Source organism: Rhincodon typus, chromosome 4 (genome assembly GCF_021869965.1).
Source record: "Rhincodon typus isolate 14 chromosome 4, sRhiTyp1.1, whole genome shotgun sequence".
Lineage (NCBI taxonomy): Eukaryota > Metazoa > Chordata > Chondrichthyes > Orectolobiformes > Rhincodontidae > Rhincodon > Rhincodon typus.
This window is the reverse complement of record NC_063335.1, coordinates 102362979-102384935: the sequence shown is the minus strand read 5'-3', so window position 1 is coordinate 102384935 and position 21957 is coordinate 102362979. Positions and strand designations below refer to the sequence as shown.

At 40.4% G+C, this 21957-nt stretch overlaps 1 protein-coding gene across 7 annotated transcripts in view; it reads right to left on the bottom strand.

Annotated features, from left to right (window-relative positions):
- The window catches only part of tsnare1 (T-SNARE Domain Containing 1), a 716417-nt gene that overhangs the window by 34368 nt on the left and 660092 nt on the right, over positions 1 to 21957 (bottom strand). For 6 of the 7 annotated variants that reach the window (XM_048595867.1, XM_048595873.1, XM_048595869.1 and 3 more), the window contains one exon: positions 12781 to 12898. In XM_048595867.1, the coding sequence (XP_048451824.1) occupies positions 12781 to 12898 (118 nt within the window). Of the gene's footprint in view, positions 1 to 6133; positions 6370 to 12780; positions 12899 to 21957 lie in introns of those variants that run through there. The other variant, XM_048595875.1, reaches the window with a different exon arrangement.

Below are 21957 nucleotides of genomic sequence, written 5' to 3'. Positions count from 1 at the left end.
TCCTTCAATCAGCAGCATAAATACAGATTACCTACACAACACTCATTTCCATTTGTGGCTGTGCACAAAGTGGTTGTTGTTCCTCCGACATTACAGCAAAGCACCGACTATACCTCAACAATACTTTATTGACTGTGAAGAGTTTTAAGACATCTGGTGGTTGTGGAAGATGTTGAATGAATGCAATTGTTTCTTTTTATTTATAACCAACGATTGAGAACGTGTGTATAATTTACAAAAAAAGTCATCCTGATTGCTGCATTATACCGGTCACATTTCAAGAAGTGATTTGATAATGTTGTCTTCTCACAATCGCTTGGTCAATCAAGAATTAATTCAACTCCTGTCTCATCAGCGATCAGTAGCCAAAAAATGTCAGTTTGTTACACAAGTCAATGATACAAAGGATGACAATGTTATTCCTTCAAATCAATTTAACTTGAGCTTATTTAGCATTATAATCAGACCTCTTGGTTATCCTAATCTAATTTGACACAAAATATATCTTCACATCCACATTATTTATGCCCTCAAATATTTCATTTCTAACAAGAAGACAGTAGGTTTTTTAATTTCACTTTGTATCACAGGTCAATTACTTGAATCCCAGAAAGATGTGTTGCAATTTTCTGTTTTGTTCTCTCAGCACAAAAGGAACCTATTGACTATTTACAGACTGTGCTTGATCAAGCATTTACAACCCTGTCCTTGAAATATAGCATTACTATTGTGGTTGTAAGATCCAATTCAATTTGATCATAACAGCACCCTAAATAGTACATACGAGCTGTATTTTTAAATATAACTTTCTATCATCATCAAATAGGAAGATTTCCTTTATTCATTCATGGGATGAGGGTGCTGCTGGCTAGGCAGCATTTATTGCCCAGAGGGCAGTTAAGAGTCAACCACATTGCTGTGGGTCTGGAGTCATATGTAGGCCAGACCAGGGAAGGATGGCAGTTTCCTTCTCTAAAGCACATTAGTGAACCAGATGGGTTTTTTCCCCAACAATCAACAATGGATTCATGGTCATCATTAGATTCTTAATTGCAGATATTTATTGAATTCAAATTCCACCATCTGCCGTGGTGGGATTCGAACCCCGGTCCCCAGAATGTGATCTGGGTCTCTGGATTAACAGTCCAGCGATAATACCACTAGGCCATCACCTCCCCTTTATTCAACAACAACTTGGTATTTGTATCACAATTTTAACATGATGAAGAGTTGAAAGCAATTCCTAGTGCATTATAAAATTTAAACACCAAGCCCAATAAAGCAATATTCAGCCAGGTAACCAAAACTTATTTAGAAAAGCAGGTTTTATGGCACATTCTAAAGGAAGAAAGAGAAATTGAGAGGCAGAGAAATTGAGAGAAAGAGATGTTTAGTGAGAGAATTACTGAGCTTGGGATGAAGAAAGCTGATGGTGATGTTCAATAAACCAGAATTAGATGAGCATGAATATTTCACAGGACTTTCGATTGGAGGAGGTTACAGAGAGTGGCCAGACCATGGATAGATTGGAAAACATGGATGAGAATTTTAACAATCAAGGTATTGTTTAATTCAGAGCCAGTGTAGGTTGTGAGTCAGGGTGATAGGCAAATGGGACTTGCTGCAAGTGAAAACATGGACCACAATGTTTTAAACAGTTTCAGGTTTAGAGAGACAGAGAGAATGTAGGAGGTCAGCCAGATGTGCACAACAGTCGAGTGTAGAGGTAATAAGGTATGAATGAGAGTTTCAGCTCCAGAAAGGCTGAGACAAGAATAAAGTTCGTTGAAGTTACAGGGTGGAAATAGGCTTAGTGATGGCATAAATATGTGGTTTGAAAATGACACTATTTCCCAGCAATTCAAATATTAACAGCTGCAGCACGTGGAAAGAGAGAGTCCTAGAAAGGAACATTAATCACAGACTGGGAACTCAAAGCAGTTAGGATCGGGCCAGTTTAGGGTTACTCAGCTACAGGGAGTGGGACAGAGCTGTTGGATAGGGGCAGTGTCTGTGGCAACAACAGAAGGCTATTGCTTTGGTCTTTTCAATATATAATGAAAAGGAATCCTCCTCAGTTAATACCAAATGACAAATAAGCAGTCTGATTGCTAAACACCAACAGACAAGTCAAGAGATGATGGTGAGGTCGGGAGATGATGGGAACAGACAGAGAGAGGGTGGCATATGCATTTAAGGGCTGCTGGCAGTTCAACATTACTGGATATTTTGGTGGAGTGGAATTACAAAATTTGACTACAGTCATTCCTACAGGTTTGATCATTTTCTCCTCTGACCACAAGATATTTGACAACATGATGCCAGATCATATGAAATCTGATCACACACCAAAGCAAGTTTCATACATTGTGTATGTCATGTAATAACCATCTTGAATAAAGAGAATCTAACCATCTCTTCTTGGCATTCAATATTACCATCAGTGAATATGGTGGTGAGAGAGATGCATTAGCCATAGATGACCAATTTGAAGTGTAGCTACAGGAATAGGTCAGAGACTTAAAATTCTGCGAATAGCAACGCTCTTCCTCGCTCCACAGTACTGTCAAATATCTACAAGTCACGAGTAAGGAATGTAATGGAATACTCTCCACTCGCCTGAACAAGTGCAGCTCCAACAACACTCAGGTTTGACACCATCCAGGGCAAACAGCTTTACTTGATTGTGACCCAAACACAATTTTGAATGTTCACTCTCCTTCATCCTGATGCACAATGGCAACAGTGTATATTCTGTACAAGTAGTTCTGGAGCAATATATCAAGCTTTTTATTACTTCCAAAAAAAGCATATGAAATTGGGGATGATCAGCAAGAAGGACGACAAAGTTGTGTTTGTATAGCGCCTTTTACATGATGAAACGTCCAATGTCCTTCAAAGGAACATCCTTAAAACAAATCATGACACCGTGCCACATCAGATTTTTAGGTCAATGAATAAAAGCTTAATCAAATGTGTAGGGCTTTAAAGAGGTTTAGAAAGAGGGCCTGACCAGCTGAAGGCACTGCCAGCAATATTGAACAAGTAAAATTGGAATGCCTAAGTGAACAGAAATAGACTGCAGATACCTCAGAGATTTGTGGGGCTGAAGGATATCACAGAGCCATGGATTCAAATGCAAGAATGAGAATTTCGGAATTAAAGCATAAGTTGTAACTTTGTGACACAGGTTGATTTGAAGTTGGAGACAGAGGGTCGGGATAAAGGGAAGGCTCTCTGATTGGCAGGATATGACAAGCGTGTTTGCCATGGCAACAACATCTAACCAATTCTTATTGACTTACCTCATTGGCTTTTCTAGTTATTTTAACCAGGACAAAATCTTGCACTGTAGGCCCAATCCTTAATTTAGGTATTTTTAAGATTGATTTAGTGAATGCAATTCCCTTGAAGAAAGTGATCACCCCCTCATTTGTTAAATTTAAGACAATTAGTCTGCCTTTTAATCTACAGACGAAATACTCCTCAGCAATGTTTGGCATTGGTGACTCCCTCTCTGCAAAAGCACAAGGTTTTGTACTGAGGATCTGGCTTGTCCTAAGCACATTTTGTAAGGGCCAAAAGTCCAAACCCTGCTATTCAACAGACGAAGCTCGTAAAGAGGAACTTGTTAAAAATTTCCTGGATTTCCCATTCTGTGATCCAAAGGATGTCTGACGGTAGATCTTGCTCAGGACATTTGCTCTATGTATATGACCCTGAGTTGGAAGGCAGTTATGAGGTGGAGAGAGGGCAGTAATGAGGAATGACTGAGGAGGATTCTGGGAGAAGTCAGCTTGCTCACCACAACTTAGAAGGGAATTGTGAAGAACTTGGTACTAGAGCACCCAACAGGGGGCAGTAGTGAGAAGTAATGGAGGAGGATTCTGGGAGAAATTTATCCTTCCTACCAGGCTGTATCAGGAGTGACCGTTCCCAACCCTGTGCCATACTAATTTAAACCCTCTTGAGCGGCACTAGCAAATCTGCCCTCCAGGATATTGGTGCCCCTCCAGTTTAGGGGCAACCTGTACTTCTTGTACCTCCTGCCACGGATGTGATCCCAATGATCCAAATATCGGAAACCTTTTAAACCAGTTCTTTAGCCACGCATTCAACTATATTATCTTCTTCTGCCTGGCCTCACTGACACAGGGAGAGGGTCTGTGGGGTTGAAGTGTGGGTTTTGGTGAACGTCACACTTTGCTGACGAGAGTGAACAGCGTTAAGGTATGGTCAGGTAAAATCCTTCCTTTTCCTTTAAATCAATAGTTACTAGATGGGTAGTAATGCAGTTAGTGAAGTGGTATGCTCCTCCTGGAAGATTTACGCGATCATGGAGGAGTCAAATGTCCCTGACAACTGTACCTGCAGGAAGTGTGTCCACCTGCAACTCCTCTCAGACTGCATGGATTGGTCAGAACGGCAAGTGGACTCACTGAGGAGCACACAGGAGGCAGAGAGCTTTTATAGATAGGAGTTTCGTGGATGTGGTCACATCAAAGGATTAGATGGGTGACTGCCAGGAGAGGCATACAAATAGTGCAGCTATCCCCTCTCAAACAGGCATACCATTTTGGATACTGTTGGTTGTTGTTGGGGGCGGTGGGGTGGGGGGGTGGGGTGGGCAGGGGAGCGGGGGAGGTGCGGTTTCACCTCTCTGGATAAAGCAGCAGCCACATCTGTGGCATGACTACTGGCACTGTCTTGCAGCAAGGAGGGTCAAGCTGTAGGTGAGGGTAGTGATAAGTATTGTCAGGGACACTAACAGATGTTTCTGAAGCTGCGAGTGAGATTCCACAATGGTGTGCTTCCTCCCTAGTGCCAGAGTCAAGGATATCTGTGAGCAGGTACAGGATATTCTGAGAGAGCGGAGTAAGCAGCCAGAGGTCATTGTCTACATTGGTACTAAAAACAGAGACAGGAAAGGAGATGAGGTCCTGCAAAAGGAAGGCAGGTAGTTAGGTGGAAAGTTGAAAAACAGGATTTCTAGAGTTGTAATCTTGGGTTTACTCCCTGTGTCAGTGAGGCCAGACAGAAGAAGAAAATACAGTTGAACACGTGGCTAAAGAACTGGTTTAAAAGGAAGGGTTTCAGATATCTGGATCATTGGGATCGCTTCCAGGGCAGGAGGACAGGTTGCCTCTAAACTGGAGAGGCACCAATATCCTGGAGGGCAGATTTGCTAGTGTCATTCAACAGGGTTTAAACTAGAATGGCACGGGGTTGGGAACCAGAGCAATAGGTCAGCATGTGATGTGATTGAGGAGAAGTGAAAGGTTAAATCAAGTAAGTCTCATAGGAAGAATAGGCAGGGACAGGTTTATGGTGGGCCAGGCAGTCTGAAATGTATTAATATTAATACAAGGAGTATAACAGACAAGGTAGATGAGCTGAGACCCTGGATTAGCTCACGGGACTACAATGTGGTAGCCATTACAGTAACGCAATTGAGAGAAGAGCAGGACTGGCAGCTCAATGTTTCAGAGTTTAGCTGTTCCAAGTGAGATACAGAGCAATGTGAAAGGAGTAGGGGAGTTACATTACTGGTTAAGAAGATTGTCACAACTGTACCAAGGGAGAACATCTTGGAGAGCTCATCCACCGACGTCATAGGAGTGAAAGCCAGGAATAACATGATGGGTTATACTATAGGCTACCCAATAGCCGGTGGGAGATAGAAGAACAGATATGTATATAAATGCAAGAGGAAAGTATACAGTAAATGACACAACTCTTAAAAGCACTGATATCTCAAGGGTTCTTGGAGTCCAAGTGCATAGTTCCCTGAAAATGGCAATGCAAGGGGATAAGGTGGTAAAGAAGGCATATGGCATACCTGCCTTCATTGGTCGGGGCAGTGAGTGTAAAAGTTGGAAAGATGCAAAAACAACAGGGTTGTTGCAGGGTGATTTTTAACATTAAGATAGATAGATCCCCAGTACTTGATGCGATTGATCTCAGGATACTGAGGGAGGGAAGCAGGGAGATTGCCAGACAGGTGCAAAATAGCCAGCTACAGTGTACAATAGGGTGGGTGCTGAAACATGGAGCGTTGAGGTAACAGTGCTCCCATATTAGTTGGTGAAAACCAATTCTCAGAAGAGAACAAAAACCACAAGAACCACCAGAATAGATAATAATTTGAACTACTTTATTAGCGTTACCCATTTGCGATAAAAAAATCTGCCTAATAAATTCCAGTCTATAGTTGTGTGCTATTCTTGACGTTTGTTTGTTTGAAGGTGTATGCTACCAGGAAACTGCTCTTATATTGACAATATTTTTGTGGTTGTGATTTGTATCATTCCATTTGATTTATTCTTTTTTGATGACTTGGAGAACTAGAAAGGATAAAACTGGAAAATCCTGAAAATAAAACAGAGGCATGGAATTAGTTTGCCACTTCCAGCTTTATGTGACCATACTTTAGAATATTGAGACAGATTGAGTAGGCTAGGCCTGTAGTCCTTAGAATTTATGAAAATGAGAGGTGATATCATCGAAACAAAGAAAAGTTCCCAAGAGGCTAGATAAGGTGGATGCTGGGAGGATATTTTTCTAGATTTAGGGATTGCACTGTTGGAATAAAGAGTTTTGGACTTTTCAAACAAAAAAAACTGAAGGTCTTTGGAATTTTCTAACCTAGAGTGCACTGTGAATGCTGAGTCAAGACAATGATTAATAATTCCTTTGGTATTCAAAAATGCAAGAAACATAGGGATGGTGGAATTGAGGTAGATGGCCAAAACTGTGTTAAATGGCAAAGCAGACCCAAGGTCTGAATGATCTAATCCTATTTCTTATGTTCTCATATAATAGCAGACTTCTTATTTAAAATAGGCAGTTCTGCTATGTCTTGGGTGTTTTTTGGATTTCTTTTTGTCGTTTGTATTACAAATGTTTGCTGAAATCAGAAGATCTGAGATGAGGGAAGCTCCATTGTTCACTGTGGAGGCTGTTCATTTCAAGTTTAAGCCTATACAGCATAACACTGAGAAGAACACAGCACTACAAATAAGAGACAAAGTGAGGAGGCTGTTGCACGAGCAGAATAGAAAATATAGATAACGATAGTGGAAAAAAAATCACTTTCTATGAACAAATCATGAAAAACCCAGTCAAGAACATAAAGACAAATAAACAACATAAATTTTATCCGTATTATCCCATTTGGAAGTAATATAATGGCCCAAATCTTGAGGGGAAAGTTAAAATGGAGTATGAATTCTGAATGGCATTATTAAGGTAAAAATCAGCCGACAAACTCAAAGGTCTGAGAGTTATGCTGTGATTTGCAAATCTCTAGAAATTTCTGGCCAAGTTACTTCATTCCACTGTTCACTTTATTGCTTTAACAACTTGCTAGATTTGTATATTATTGCGCATTAAACAAACCACAGAAATTCACTCTTTTAACAATGTGATAACTCATAATGCAGTGCCAAATACTGGACCAGCAATTCAATAACTGAAACTGTGTGGTCTTGTTATTTCAAGTTGAGAATCGTTCGTCTAAAAATTTAAGTCCACAGAGTCAAATTTTGAACTTTATACTTATTTTTCTCACTTTCTAATTGTGTTTCTTTTCTTTCTACCTTTTTAAAATGGTTTTCCCCCTCTCTCGAATGCTCCCATCTTGAGAAGCAGCGGGGAGGGTAACAGAAAGGGAACATTATTAGGTGGGTTGGTATTGGGAGATACTGTCGCGATCACACCACCATGGGTGTTAATGTGTTTGTCCGGGAAGGGCCAAGATTCAGCTTCCCATCCTGCCACCAACAGAGGCCCTCAAGTGGTTAATGAACAACCAGTGAAAGGGTCTCTTTTTGCCAACACAGTGGCGCTTAAGGGGCCAAGGCTGCTGCTGGCACAGCAATCCAAAATCTCGAAACCATGGACAAAGTAGATTAGGTTTGGGGTGGTGGTCACGGAGTAAAGAAACATTCTTTGTTCACATTCCTCTCTGTCTCTTCTCCCTGGTCGCCAGAGACCATGAACAAAATATATACCACTATAACACAATTCAATAAAGCACAGGAACAGGCCCTTTGGCCCACCAAGCCTGCGATGATTCTAATCCTTATTTAGGCCCACTACTTACTGCCCATGTGTGGTTTCTATACCTCTGTTCACTTCCCGTTCATATGTCTAAAAGATACACCTTAAATGTTGCTAACATGCCACTGCAAGGAGCTTCCACCACCTCCACTGGCAGTGTATTCCAGGCACTCACCACCCTCTATGTGAAAACATTTTTCTGCACTTCTCTCCAAAACTTTCCCTCTCTCACCTTGAAACTGTGCCCTCTTGTAGGTGACCTTTTCACCCTGGGAAAAAATCTCTGACTATCCACCCTAACCATACTTATCATAATTTGGTAGAACTCAATCACGTCATCCCTCAGCCTCTGTCTTTCCAATGAAAACAACCTGAGTTCATCTAACCTCTCCTCATAACTAGGTAAACCCTCGTTACACACTCTCCAAAGTGTCCATATTCTTCTAGTAGTATGGCGACCAGAACTGCAGGCAAAATTCCAAATGTGGCCTAACTAAATACAAGATAAATCATGGAGTTGGGAGAGTTGATTGCTTGCTGACACTCCGATTACTTGGAATTGTTCACATTATGGTTGGTAGCAGCCAGCAAAGTAACCTCACTTGGCAGCACCATAGTTATGTTGTTGAATTAATCCAGAGGTCTAGTCTAATAACAGAGAGCATGAGTTCAAATCCCAAACTGGTCTTTTCAGGTTGTCTTGCAAATTGTCCTGTCTTTAAGATTGGGAGGGAGAGATAAACTATTTAAGTATAACTCTGCTAATTTAACAATTGTAGGGAAGTTATTGAAATCTATCCCTACAATAGTGATTGAAAATTTGGACAACTGTCAACATACCAAAGAGCATCAGAATATATTTATTGATTGTAATTGTTGTCTCATTATCAGTAAGGCAGACTTAGAGACAACCGAGTAATGTATTTCAAAGGTTCTTGCGGTGCAGTAGTGGCCCTATCTCTTAGCCAGGAGTCCAATGTTCATGTTCCACCTGCTCCAGAAGTGTGTAATAACACACCTAAACTCAGCGCTGAAACATTTGTAACATGTTAAAAGTTGAAAGGCAGAAAGCAGAGGCAAAGGGAACACTGACATGAATGAAGTCAACATCATACAAAGGTAAAATACCACAGAAGATGAGAAATTAAAACTGTAAATGTTGAAAATACTCAGCAGATCGGGCAACATTTGTGGAGAGAAAAAACCAGAGTAAATATTTCAGTTCTGTTCTGATGAAGAATCACAGACTTGAAACATTTACACTATTTCACCTTCCACAGATATCACCCAACCCGCTGAATGTTTCTAGTATTATTTTGTTCTTGTGAAATCTGTACTGGGACTTACAGCTTTTTTTTTTAACCAATGTATTAGCAATGACTTATATTTACGTAGCACGTTCAGCATAATGAAACATCCTAACATGCTTCAGAAAAGCATTAACAAAACAGACACCTATCCAAATTAGGAGAATATAGGTCAAAGCTTTCTCAAAGATGTAGGTTTTAAGGAGTGACTTTAATAGGAATGCAAGAAAGAGAGGGAATTCAGAGCTGGAGCCTCAACAATGGAGGGATAACTATAATTGGAGATACACAAGAGGCTAGAAATTGAACAGCATTGATATCTCCGAGTACTGTGGCACTGGAGGAGGTTGCATAGATAGGGAGGGATTTGAGACCATGGGTGAGAATTTTAGTCAAGATGGGAGTCAATATAGGGATATGGGGATATGGGTATGGGATTGGTCGCCAATAACAAGCAGGAGGGTTTTGCAATGACCTCGGGCTTAGAGAAGGCCAAATTTGGGACACCAGTCATGTGCATTTTGGAATCATCGAGTGTAGAGCTAAAAAAGGTATGAATGTGGATTTTAACAAGCAGCAAATGAGCTGAGTCAGACACAGGTGAATGACATTATATAGGTGAATATAGGCAGTCCTAGAGGTGATGTGGGTGAGGTTGGAAGCTCATCTTAGCATCAAAAGTAACACAATTTTATAATTAATAGCTTAATCTTGGAATGATGCCAAGGAGGAAGATGGATTTGGTACCTTGAGAATGGAGTTTCAAGTGGGGACCAAAACAAAGGTTTCAGTCTTCCCAATATTTAATAGCTGGGCATTTCTTCTCATCCAGTCTCTAAATGTTGTCTGAGCATTTTGATGTTTTAGTAACAGTGGAGGAGATGAGAGAAGTAGCGGAGTAATGCTGGGTGTCATTAGTGCACCTAAGAATATTAATGCTGTGCTTTCAGATGATATTGCCAAGGGGTAGCATGCATATCAAAAATGGGAGATGGGGAACAGGTGGCAAAGTGATATTATTACTGGGCTACTAACTCAGAGACCAAGGCAAACACACTGGTGACATGGGTTGAAATTCCATCATAGAATCTGGAGGAATTCAAATTCAATCAATAAATCTGGAATTTAAAATTAGTGACTGTGACAACTAACATTGATTGTTTTAAAAACTCATTTGGTTCACAACGTGCTTTAGGGAGGAAAACGCGCTGCCTTTACCTGGTCTGGCCTACATGTGACTGCAGACTGAGCCTCTGACCTTTAATGCCCTCTGGAATTGCCTCGCAAGCGGCACAGGTCAAGGTCAATCTGGAATGGACGACAAATGCTGGTGTTGCCAGAAACACACATGAGAGGCAAGGATAGATCCTTGAGGGCAATCAAAAGTAATATGCATGTTTGAAGGAATGGGAAATTGCATATTCAAATGTATAGAAGATGGCAAGTGTCCACATTCAGAAAGCATTCGGTCAGTGTGCACAGGTACAAATAGTAATTGACACAGCTAATTGAATGTTGTCATTTATCAAAGTCAGCTGGGATGCAAAGGGGAGGGAGTTATCCTTTTGTTGTACATAGTCTTAGTTGGACCTCATTAAGCGTCAGTGGGCAACAAACAACAGGACGGTTCTGTTAATCCCACATAGGTGTACATCAGATCCAGAAGAATTACATACACTCATAATAGATCAAATTATGAGGGTATGTTGAATACATAAACTTTGAATTATTTTGCATTTAGAATGCTTTAAGGTGATCGAATCAACATCTTTAAAATGATAAAGGGAATCAATTTAACAGATACATAGAAATAATTTCTTCTGGTGGGGGAATCCAGAATAACAGGGCACAGTTTTCAAAGGAAAGTTGGGTGATCTAGGAGTATCAAGGCAACAATTTTCTACACAAAGCATGATGGACGTCTGGAATTTTCTCTGCCAAAATGTTATGCATACTGGGCCAATTTATATTTTTAAGACCAAGATGGATGGACTTCTGTTGGGTTAGAACATGAAGTGATGTGGAACAAAGAGAATTCAGGGATATCCGCCATGGATATTAGGAAATGCTCAAAAGACTGAGTGTTTGACTCCGAATGTCAAATACCGTGTGTAGTTTTCATCTCCTTATTTAAGGAAGGATGTAAATGAATTTGATGTGGTTTAGTGGAGGTTTCCTATTTCAATACCTGGAATGTCTTATGAGTCTTATGTCTGGTTGCCTTATGAGGATAAGCTGGACAGGCTTGGTCTGTTTCCACTGAGGTTTTAGAAGAATGAAGGGTGAATTGATTGAAGGGTGCAGGATCCTGATTGACCCTGACGAGGGGCAACATGGAAAAGAATTTTCCTTGAGTGTAAATTCAGAATTACGCGGCTCTGTTTTTAAAATTAAGAATCACCCTTTTAGGACAGTGATGAGGGGTTGAACAGTTCCCTCAGAGGCTTGTGTTAGGTTGGAATTCTGCTTCAGAAGGTCGTGGAGGAAGGGTCATGAAATATTTTTAAGGCAGGGGTGGATAGATTCTTGTTAGGCAAAGGAATCAAAGATTATCGGGAATAGATATAAGACGAACAAATTAGCCATTATCTTATTTAATGGTGAATGAAGTTTAAGCAACCAGATGTCTTACTTCTGTTCCTAAACAATAACAAAAAATTCTGGAAAAGCTCAGCAGGTCTGGAAGCATCTTTGGAGAGAAATCAGAGTTAAGGTTTCAGGTCAGGTGACCCTTCCTCTGAAACGTTAACTCTGGTTTCTCACCACAGATGCTGCCAGAGCTGCTGAGCTTTACCAGCAATTTTTGTTTCTGTTTCTGATTTACAGCATCCGCAGTTCTCTCAGTTTTTAATTCTGTTCCTAGCTGGTATGATTGTGCTGCTTACTTTCAATGCCCTGATGGAATCACTGCTCCAATTTCTGCACTTCAACCAGACTGCCTGCAGTTTCTGGTTACAGCAGCCTCTTAGACCACCCCAGATTAGGCTCATTCTGGGATTGCCAGATGAGTGGAGGTTCGTGAGTATATCAAAGGACAAATAAACTTCATGATGGGGTTCGTGAATAATTAATTTTCAAATTTCATGTATAAAATTCCACCCAAAGTTGGCACGTGGACTGACTTCTCATGCCTCATTCTAGGTAACATTCTGAGGTCTGATTTACACACAGGGCACCAAACAAAAATAGAAATATCTCACTTATAAATTGTTCAACTATAACACAAAAACAGCATTTTTTTTGTTGCAATGACATTCCACTGAAGAGATTTTCTTTATACATAAGAATTCAATACAAATTCCATAGTTGACATCGCTAGTTCCAAAACATCATTGAACTCATCCCCAAAATTAGTTCTGACTTCAGACATGAACATTTGAGTAAGTTATTACATGAAATAAACAGTCATTACCTGCAGGTATATTGTGCCAAGTTCAGTGCTTCACTGAAACCACGATAATGATAATGATGACAGACAAAATGATCACACCAGTCAGAATGAGGCAGCATTTCATCTTCCGAGCTCTTTTCTAAAATAGATTTTAAAAATTGTCAGTCACTCCCACAAATATATCCTATGGGATTTTCCACAAAATTGAAAGCTCAGTAATCCAGAAAATTAACATAAAGTCAGTAGGATCTTATTGTAACGATATCAAATCTTAGAAAATCTTTACTCTTCTTTGAAATTATACTTGAGATCTTTGGTTAATGTTCTGAAAAGAGGATCTATTGTGCCGGAGCTATTTCAGGTGCAGAATTGACTAATTGCAGTGCTTGCTTTGCATTTTTCTGTTCTTATTCTTCAATTTTATTTTTGCATTTACAGAAGTTTCAGTCTCTCCATTTGTACACGTTAATATTATTTTTGCAGCTATGAATAAAACTCGAGAAATTCTAGGTCACTTCACTTGTTCTCGTCAATATATGACTTATGATGAGCCTCCTTAAATATCATGAAAGAGCTCAAATAGATACAGAAAATAGAGCTTAAGATAGAGAAACAAATTATGGCCTATTTATATTTTTTCACTGGACCACATTCAATGATATGGTTAATTTTTTTTATCTCTTTTAAATTTGCTGGGACAACAATACTGGAACATCTAATTGTGATTCTCAATGAGCCTGCTCCCAACTTTGAACATATCCAGAATATGTCTGTGAAGACTGTTCATGCACAGACGGTTCATGGCAATGAGGCTTACTGATAAGCTGCCACAATGTTAACATTCTCGTCAAATGCTATTGATAATAATTTGGGATTTAGTTGCATTGCTACTCCAGGTTAAGTTGAATACTGTTTTCTTAACAAATGTTCTTCCAATAAAGTCGCATTACAGTAATATGAGCAAATGAATTTACATTTTAATTCTTGGGATCTTAAGGTAGTGCATACACTTTACACCTGTCAAAATCTCAATATGCAGCAAATAATAAGCCAGTCTTCGACACCATGTACTTTCCAAGCAAGAAGTCAAACCCATCCTCAACTTCTGTGGTCATGACCGACTAAAAATTATATCACTTTAGGGGGATCTGGCAGCATTTCTTTGGCATGAAGGAAGCAGTACTTTAATAGAAAATATACTCATGAGGGCTGCAAGTAATAGGCCTGTAAATATAGTGGTTGTAGTGTGGAGCTAGAATGATCAGTCCTTCACCATCCGGCTCCATATTCAAGTCATTTTGTTTCTTGAAAAGCACATCTTGGTGAAACCCTACATTGGTCCTTTAGAGCATCGCTGATAGGCCATGAGGCTGACTTTTCTAACACTGGCTGCGTTCAGGCCAAGCTAATATGCTAAAGGAAGCATTTCAAGAGACACCAGGTCGCTCACTGAAGAAAACAGTAAGAGTTGAGAATGACACATACTGGCTTGACCAGTTCTGCATATTTCAAAATGGAGCTCCAGCATGACCAGTGCTTCATTTCCAAGAGTTACTAGTTTCCACCCGGTTACACAGGCAAAGGTGCAAGCCTTGGCCACTACTTTTGATGTCTGCACCATGATGGTGGACAGTGTACATCTGGCATTGATGCAGCCCGACCATATTATTGACTTGGTGACCTTTCTATGCCTGTGAAATTAGAATTGTATCAAATTGCTGGCATAACAGGTAATGAGCATTGTTACAAAAGTACAACTTTAAACAACAAAACAGCCAGATATCAAGTTGATGACATACTTGTCAAAACTTAATGGAATCAATATTGAACCAACACTTCTTTCATCAATATTCAACACCAATATGTTGACTAAGATCAAACTGAAAAACTGCTTAATTCAGTTTTATAGAATAATGGCTGGACTTTCCATTTGTCTCAGGGCCAAACGGGGTTCCTGATATTGCACTGTTTGGGAAATGATCACCTGACAACTATTTTTGCAGGATTGGCCAACAAATCACCAGAAGGTATGCATGCTCTCAATTAAAGTTGGGCTCGCAAGGCTACAAAGCCAATAGGAAGTCTTCCAGCACTGACACAACAGCTCCCGGCTGTAAAGGGAACTGCAACTCCTACAGTGACAGTGAGAGTGATCGTGAGAGTGAATATCTTGAGGTTCACTCTGAATTTGAATTGAAAATGGTCCTGGCTACCTGGCTGTACCAGCTGAATAGACCACTGGCCCCTTCTAAGCAGATGTTGGCAAACTGGCAAGTGGGATAGCAGCAGGAAACGCTGCGCCTTCTCACCTTGTACCCCACCCTCACTGGGCCTTGAAAATCTTCCCCCAATGAGATGTTTTGGGTTCTAGTAACATCGGGCCTCAATTAGGATTGAAGGAACCTTAATTTCTGTTCAGTTTAAAGCTATATTTTAAACACATTATCCTATCCAGCACCAAGTTCAATTATTTCCACCTTTAAGCATCAGCTATGCCCACCTCTACTGCATTCAGACTATCGATGATACTATTTTTCATACATAAAGATTCAATCTCTTCTCCCAATTTCATACAGCCCTTCAATATCAAAGCTCAGTAAATTCCTTCCAAACGTCTTCCAGGCTTCATGCTGCTAAGATGAGGCAGGTTTGTTTCACTTCCAGCCCAGAGTTGAATTATGACTATAATATCAGTCCTGGGCTATACTGATGATGAGACTGAAATGCTCCTGAAATAGACTGATTTATTTTAAATTTATAGTGGAGGCAGTATGCAGGAAGTCTGCGGATGTAAATTGCAAAAATATTAATTTAGTTTATTTTCTCTTCTCGCTAACAATAGTATTTTTTGCTATAATTACATGTTGGTCGATAGGAAAAGTTCAGCGAGGAGGTGGTAGTGTTTTACATCAATTGTGGGATGCTTATGTTGCTCTAGTTCCAATTGAAGATATTCATCAAAGAACTATGCCCCGCTTTACAGCCCGTGACTCCTTTGCTTGTCTGTGGAATATGTGATACAACACTGCTGATTCAGAAAAAGGGTTGTTTTAGTTTCTAATATGAAATGAGTCTGTTGAACTGGTCTGGCGAATTCCTTCCAAGATGGGACTGTAGGTGGCACAGACAAAAAGAATAAAAAACAATGTGATTAACTTTTTTCTAAACATGTAAGAGCAGTGGTTATAGAACCAAGGGAATGTCAAGATATCATTTAGTTCATGTCTCAAGCTGCTGAGGGAAGATGATATTTGGCCTGGTCCCTGACCTGTCTGAGTTCTGGTACAGACAGTACACTAATGTTTGGGAGGAAATTCTCATTCCTGGTTTTTGTCAGGCAAAGTCAGGAGGTCTTTAAAAATAATGACTCACAGTACCTGATTTCATGGCTCCCATCTCCAGTTATTTCTGCCGGGACAGGAGAAGGGAACATGCAAACGGTACTCCCGAGTTTGCTAGCTATGTTACAGCGACCTTCGGAGTGGACTCGTGAAACAGAGGAGACATTCATTTTCATAGATAGAAGTATTGAGTTCAAAAACAAGGAAGCTATGCTGAACCTTTATAATACTGGTTAGAGCACGATTTGAGTGTTGTGTCTGGTTCTGGTCATTGCACATTATGAAAGATGCAGAAGTCCATAAGAAGGCGCAGGGAAGATTCAACAGGATTACCAAGAATGAGAGATCTTAACTACAAGGATAGCTTGGCGAAGCTGCAGCTGTTCTCTTTGAAGCAGAGCGCATTGACAGGAGATTGGATAAATAAACTGTTTCTGTTAGCTGATGGTACAAGGAAAAAGAGGGATGTGAGAAAGAACTGTTTTGCACAGCAAATGGTAATGACTTGGAATTTGCCACTTATAGGGATGGTTGATACATAGCTGATCAATGATTTGAAAAGGGCTTTGGATGGGCACTTGAAAGAAATAAATTTGCAGCCGAAAATGTAATGCAGGGAAATGGCACTCATTGATTGCTGTACGATGAGCTGGAATAGACACAATAGGATAGACAGCCACTGTCTAGAACATAATGATTCTGTGACTATGAATAACAGAAGAATCAATATAGAATCTAATCTCTCTTCTCGACTAATAATTCCAGCCACAATTACAACCAGGAAATATTCCCTAATAATCAGGAAGAGGGATGTTATTAGATTTGGCTGTTCAATTCAGAATTCTTACCATTTTCTTACCTTCATTTCCCATGTTAATATGTTCCTTTTTTATACTGTTGCAATCCTTTTAACTCTTTGATAAATCACATCTTTACACATTTGATCTCTTGCCGCACTATTTAATTTAAAGCCCTCTGTATTTCCATGGCTATGTAGTTCACAAGAATGCTGGCCTCATCATGGTTCAGGTATAAATCCTTCTAATGGTACTATCCCCACTTCTGGTGCTAGTGCCCCATCAACCAGAATCCAATTCTCCCAAACCATGATTGAAATGTGTACTCATCTCTCTAATTTTATGGATGCACTGTGTATGGTGCTGAGAAAATAATCCAGTGATTACACTCTTAGAGGTTCTTTCTAATTTAGTGCCTAGCTCCTCACTTCCACTGTGTAGAGCTCTTTCTTTATTCTACCTCAATCCTTGGTACCTACATGGACACAAGAACCGAATTCTCCCTCCTCCACTGTAAGTTTCTCTCCAACCCTGGCAGATATCTCAAATCTTGGCACTGGGAGACAAAACAGACATTTGGACTCATGCTTCTTGCTGCAAAACATGGTGTCAATCCCATCACTATACTGGCACCTATTACCACTACATTCTCTCTCATTTACCCCACTTGAATACCTGATGTACCATGGTAACATGGTCAGTTTGCTCATGCATCCTGTAGCTTCTACTCAATTTCAATTAGGCCGAGATAACCTCAAACTGACTGGACAATGGTAGAAGCTGATGCACCTGCAATCCTACCCTCTGGATTCCCTTACCTGCCTGACTCTCAGTCACAATTGCCTGCACTTGATCATTGAGGAAAACAGAAAATCCTGTCCTAGGAGATGTGACTGCTTTCTGGTATAAAGAGTCCACATAACGTTCCCTGTTCCTGATGCAATGCAATGTCTGTAGTTCAGCCTCCAGCTCCTAAACTCTGTGCTGAAGCCAGATGAACTTCAAACATTTAGTGCAGACATGTTTGCCCTGGACCACAACGGTATCCAGGAGTCCTCACATGCTGCAGTATCCAGACCTGGGCTGAAGCGTGGCAAGTAAAATTGGTGCTACACAAAAAAAAACAGGTAATCATCATCTCCAATAAAAGACAATTGTGCCTTGACATTCAATGGCATTACCATTAGTGAATCCCCCACTGGCAACATCCTGAGGTGGGGTATCACTGACCATAAACTGAACTGGACTAACCATATAAATACAATGGCTACAAGAGCAAGTAAGAGGCAAGGAAGTGTACGTCGATTAACTCACCTCCTGACTTCCCAAAACCTATCCATTCTCTATACAAGGCACAAGTCAAGAGTGAAATGGAATACTCCCCACTTGCCTGGATAAGTACAGCTGCAACAACAGTCAAAGTTTGAAACCATCCTGGACAAAGCAGCTGACTTGGTTGGCACCATATCCACAAACCTCCACCACTGACACTCAGTAGTAGCAGCATGTACCATCTACAAGACACCCTTCACCAAAAGTCCCGAGACAGCAACTTCCAAATCCATTACCACCATTTTCCAAGAGGTCAAGGGCCGCTGATACATGAGAACACCAACACAAATTCCTTTCCCAGTCACTCACCATTCTGTCTTCGAAATATATCACCACATCTTCACTGTCACTGGGTCAAAATACTGGAAAATCCTCCTCTAATGGCATTGTGGGTCTACCTACAGCACTTGGACTGCAACAGTTCAAGAAGGCAGCTCAATATCACCTTCTCAAGGGTTTGAGGGATGGGCAATAAATACTGGCCAGCCAGCGATGTCCACATCCCACCAGTGAATATGAAAAAATATTTCCATCCCGCGATGAAATCTCATGCCTACTTGTTTTTCTAATTCCAATCACTCCCTACCTTTCCCCTCAGAGGGTTTGCGACAAAGCAGGCAAATTAAACTGTTTGTACATCACACAGCCAGATAAATTTTAAACAAAGGACGAGAGATAGAGAAAATTGAAAAAAAACAAATGAGATAGAAGCAAAGAAAGACAGTGACAAAAGAAGAGGGTAATAAGATACAAAAAAATATACTGATGCCCCTTGTCTATTTCACGTGACAGACTCAATTCACAGCCATTTCCCACATTTTCTGTGTTAGATGGTACCTCAGGTGTATATGTAATGGCTGGAAATCCCATACCTCACATCTATCCTGAGCTGACAGCTTCATATATATTGAACTTCAAAAGATTGATAGCTGCAGACCTAGATTTGCAGCTAACCATTACTTACACATTTTTGTTGTCTCTTATTGATGCTGCCTATATTGGTAGATAGTTCAGTTGACAGTACGTTTCCCTCTAAAGGAGACAATGTATTGCAACAGTCTTGAACTCCTTTCGAAGTATGAAACACCATTGTCTGTGGAACTGGAATATGCTAGATCTGAACTGTAGAAAAGACAGTCATTACAGTATGTTCTGTAGACAATCCCATCCAATCTTTGAGCAGCATTTCATGGTAGTTTACAGGGTCAGCACAAGGACGCTGCATCACCTCTTTTCAGGAAGCCCCGCTATATTAACTGATCAGTGGTACATATTCCTTGGAATGAAGGAATATGGGGCAAAAGACCCATTTTTCGACAGAAGCCTGTCAATAAGAGTCAAAAGTTGTTAATAAAAGCAGAGACATGGGGAAGGCAATGGCTGCTACAAGTAACGCAACTGCCTGAGACCCAGGATCAGGAAGGAATCTCAGGCCATCGGTCAGTGATGGTGAGCAGGGCTCCATAAAGTTGAGATCGCTGGTGGGAGAAGGTGAAGGAAGAGGAATTCAACTGCAAGGGTAGCGGTGATAGATAGCTGGGTTCTTGTTGAGATAGATGTCTTGAAGTTTGTGGACTTACACACACATTCTGGGTTCTGTGTGTATTGTGTTCATGTAGTTGAATGACTGAAAACACTACAATGACTCCATTATACAGACAGCACAAGACTCAAGGTGAGCAGAGTACTTTTATACCAGAGTATCATGTTTTTGGACACCATACAACTCCCTTTAAGGTACAGGCCTGTCTAATACAATATCTATACTATAATAAAACATGGGGCTAGATGTCAGAGGAGTTCCCCTTCTCACTAGTCCTCAAAAGCCTTGCAAAGAGGGGCCACCACAGAAGCCTTTAGAGAAAGCTATTAAATTCTGCCCTTTTTGTGTTAGTGTACACTTCCTTGCTGTGTTTACGGCTCCTCCTCATCCAAGTTTGACAATGTGACACTCATGATTGAGTAGTCTTTGTGTTTAATCTTATGACCCTAAATTCTGCAGTGGCAGTAGGCCAGGTTCAGGGTTCACAGCGGTAGGCAATCAACGTAGTCCACAGACATAGTTTTGAGAGCCTGTATGTTCTCAGAGTTCAGGAACACTCTCCATTGGTTTCATAAGATTACCTACAGAATCCCACAGAACAACTGTAGGCAAGTCTACAGGGCAAAGTTAAAAATGAAAACTGAATTTCAGAAAGCCTGTGACACATACAGCAGTACTGATGTGGAAAAGGAAAACAAATAGAGCAAGTTAAACAAGACAATGAGTCAAACCCTGAAGGTGCACTGACTCTTTAGTCTCTGACATAGAATAATGCCAACGTATTTGTGAATATATTGATTTCTAAAGTAGAATATAAATTTCAAGATAGGTAAGCCATAACTAAAACAGTATTGCAATATTAATGAATTGATAGTTTGGCATTGATTATGAAGTGTTTCCTTTACATTTACCTCATTGCAATGGAAAAGAGGAATGCAAACTGACCTTTCAAATTATCAGCACTGCCACTGAATGCTACCTTAATAAAAACAATGCTGTTTAGATTCAGAGAAAGAAATGACCCTCACTCTCAGAAGAAACAGATGAGCCATGCTTTCAGAATATCTGTGAATCCAGCTGCACTGAACAGCATTTCACCACATGGTGTTTTGATGAGTGTGCGTGTGTATAACCTGTATCAGGTCAAGGATTTAGAAAAAAAAGCCATGAGTTGAAATTATTAGACATCCCTGAACATAGACTTGCACAAAGACCATGGCTTCTTTATTTTTAATCGGTGACGTGGAAAAAGTCTTACAGTGTGGAAGTGCAAAGTTCGACACTACCTGGTGTTTTCCAGTACTTACAGCATAAGAAAAGGATCTGGAGATATGACACTATAAAATGTACTGTGACTATGTTAACAACTTATACAGAAACAAGAGATAAACTATTACAGCCTCTGTGTTCTTCCACAATCCAAATGGCCCGTAGTTAATGAAACAAAATGTATTCAAAGCAACAACAGAAAGCCTTTTATTGGCTTCATTTTTAAATGCGTTTATTTATTGAGAATGTGATTGTCAGGAAGAGATGGAGGAAATTCAGCCCATATTGATTCAAATACTTGTGATAAAAGGATAGACAGAAGTGCAGATGCAGTGGCATATTAATCCAGAGCCCCAGGCTAATGTTATGGGGATAGAGTTTGAATCCCATCGTGACAGATGTTCAAACTTTAATTCAACAAAATCTGGAATTAAAATTAAAAGATGTCCCAAGACTAGTCCATACTGATGGAATCAAGCCTTATGGATAAAGTTCCAAACAACACCATCACCATCTGAGAGCTGGCACCCCACTACTATAGATCAGTGACATATAGAAACCAGCAGGAGCTTTCTGTGCCCATGTTTCACCCAATGCTAGGAAACTCCATGGATCCAGAACCAATGTAAAGAATTCCCCGGGCAACTCCCTCCTGAATGTATACCACCACGTCACTACCTCTGCTGGGGCTGCTGGTGGGACAGGACATACCCAGTGCTGGTGAACCTGTCACATGGATATAGTTTGTAAGTTATGATTCTGTGAGTATGACTATGTCAGGTTGTTGCTTCATTATGCTGTGAAACAGCACTCCCTGGTTTGACACTAGCCAAATATCAGTAACAAGGACTTTACAGGTTGACAGAGACAACAAGGTGCAAGGCTGGATGAACACAGCAGGCCAAGCAGCATCTCT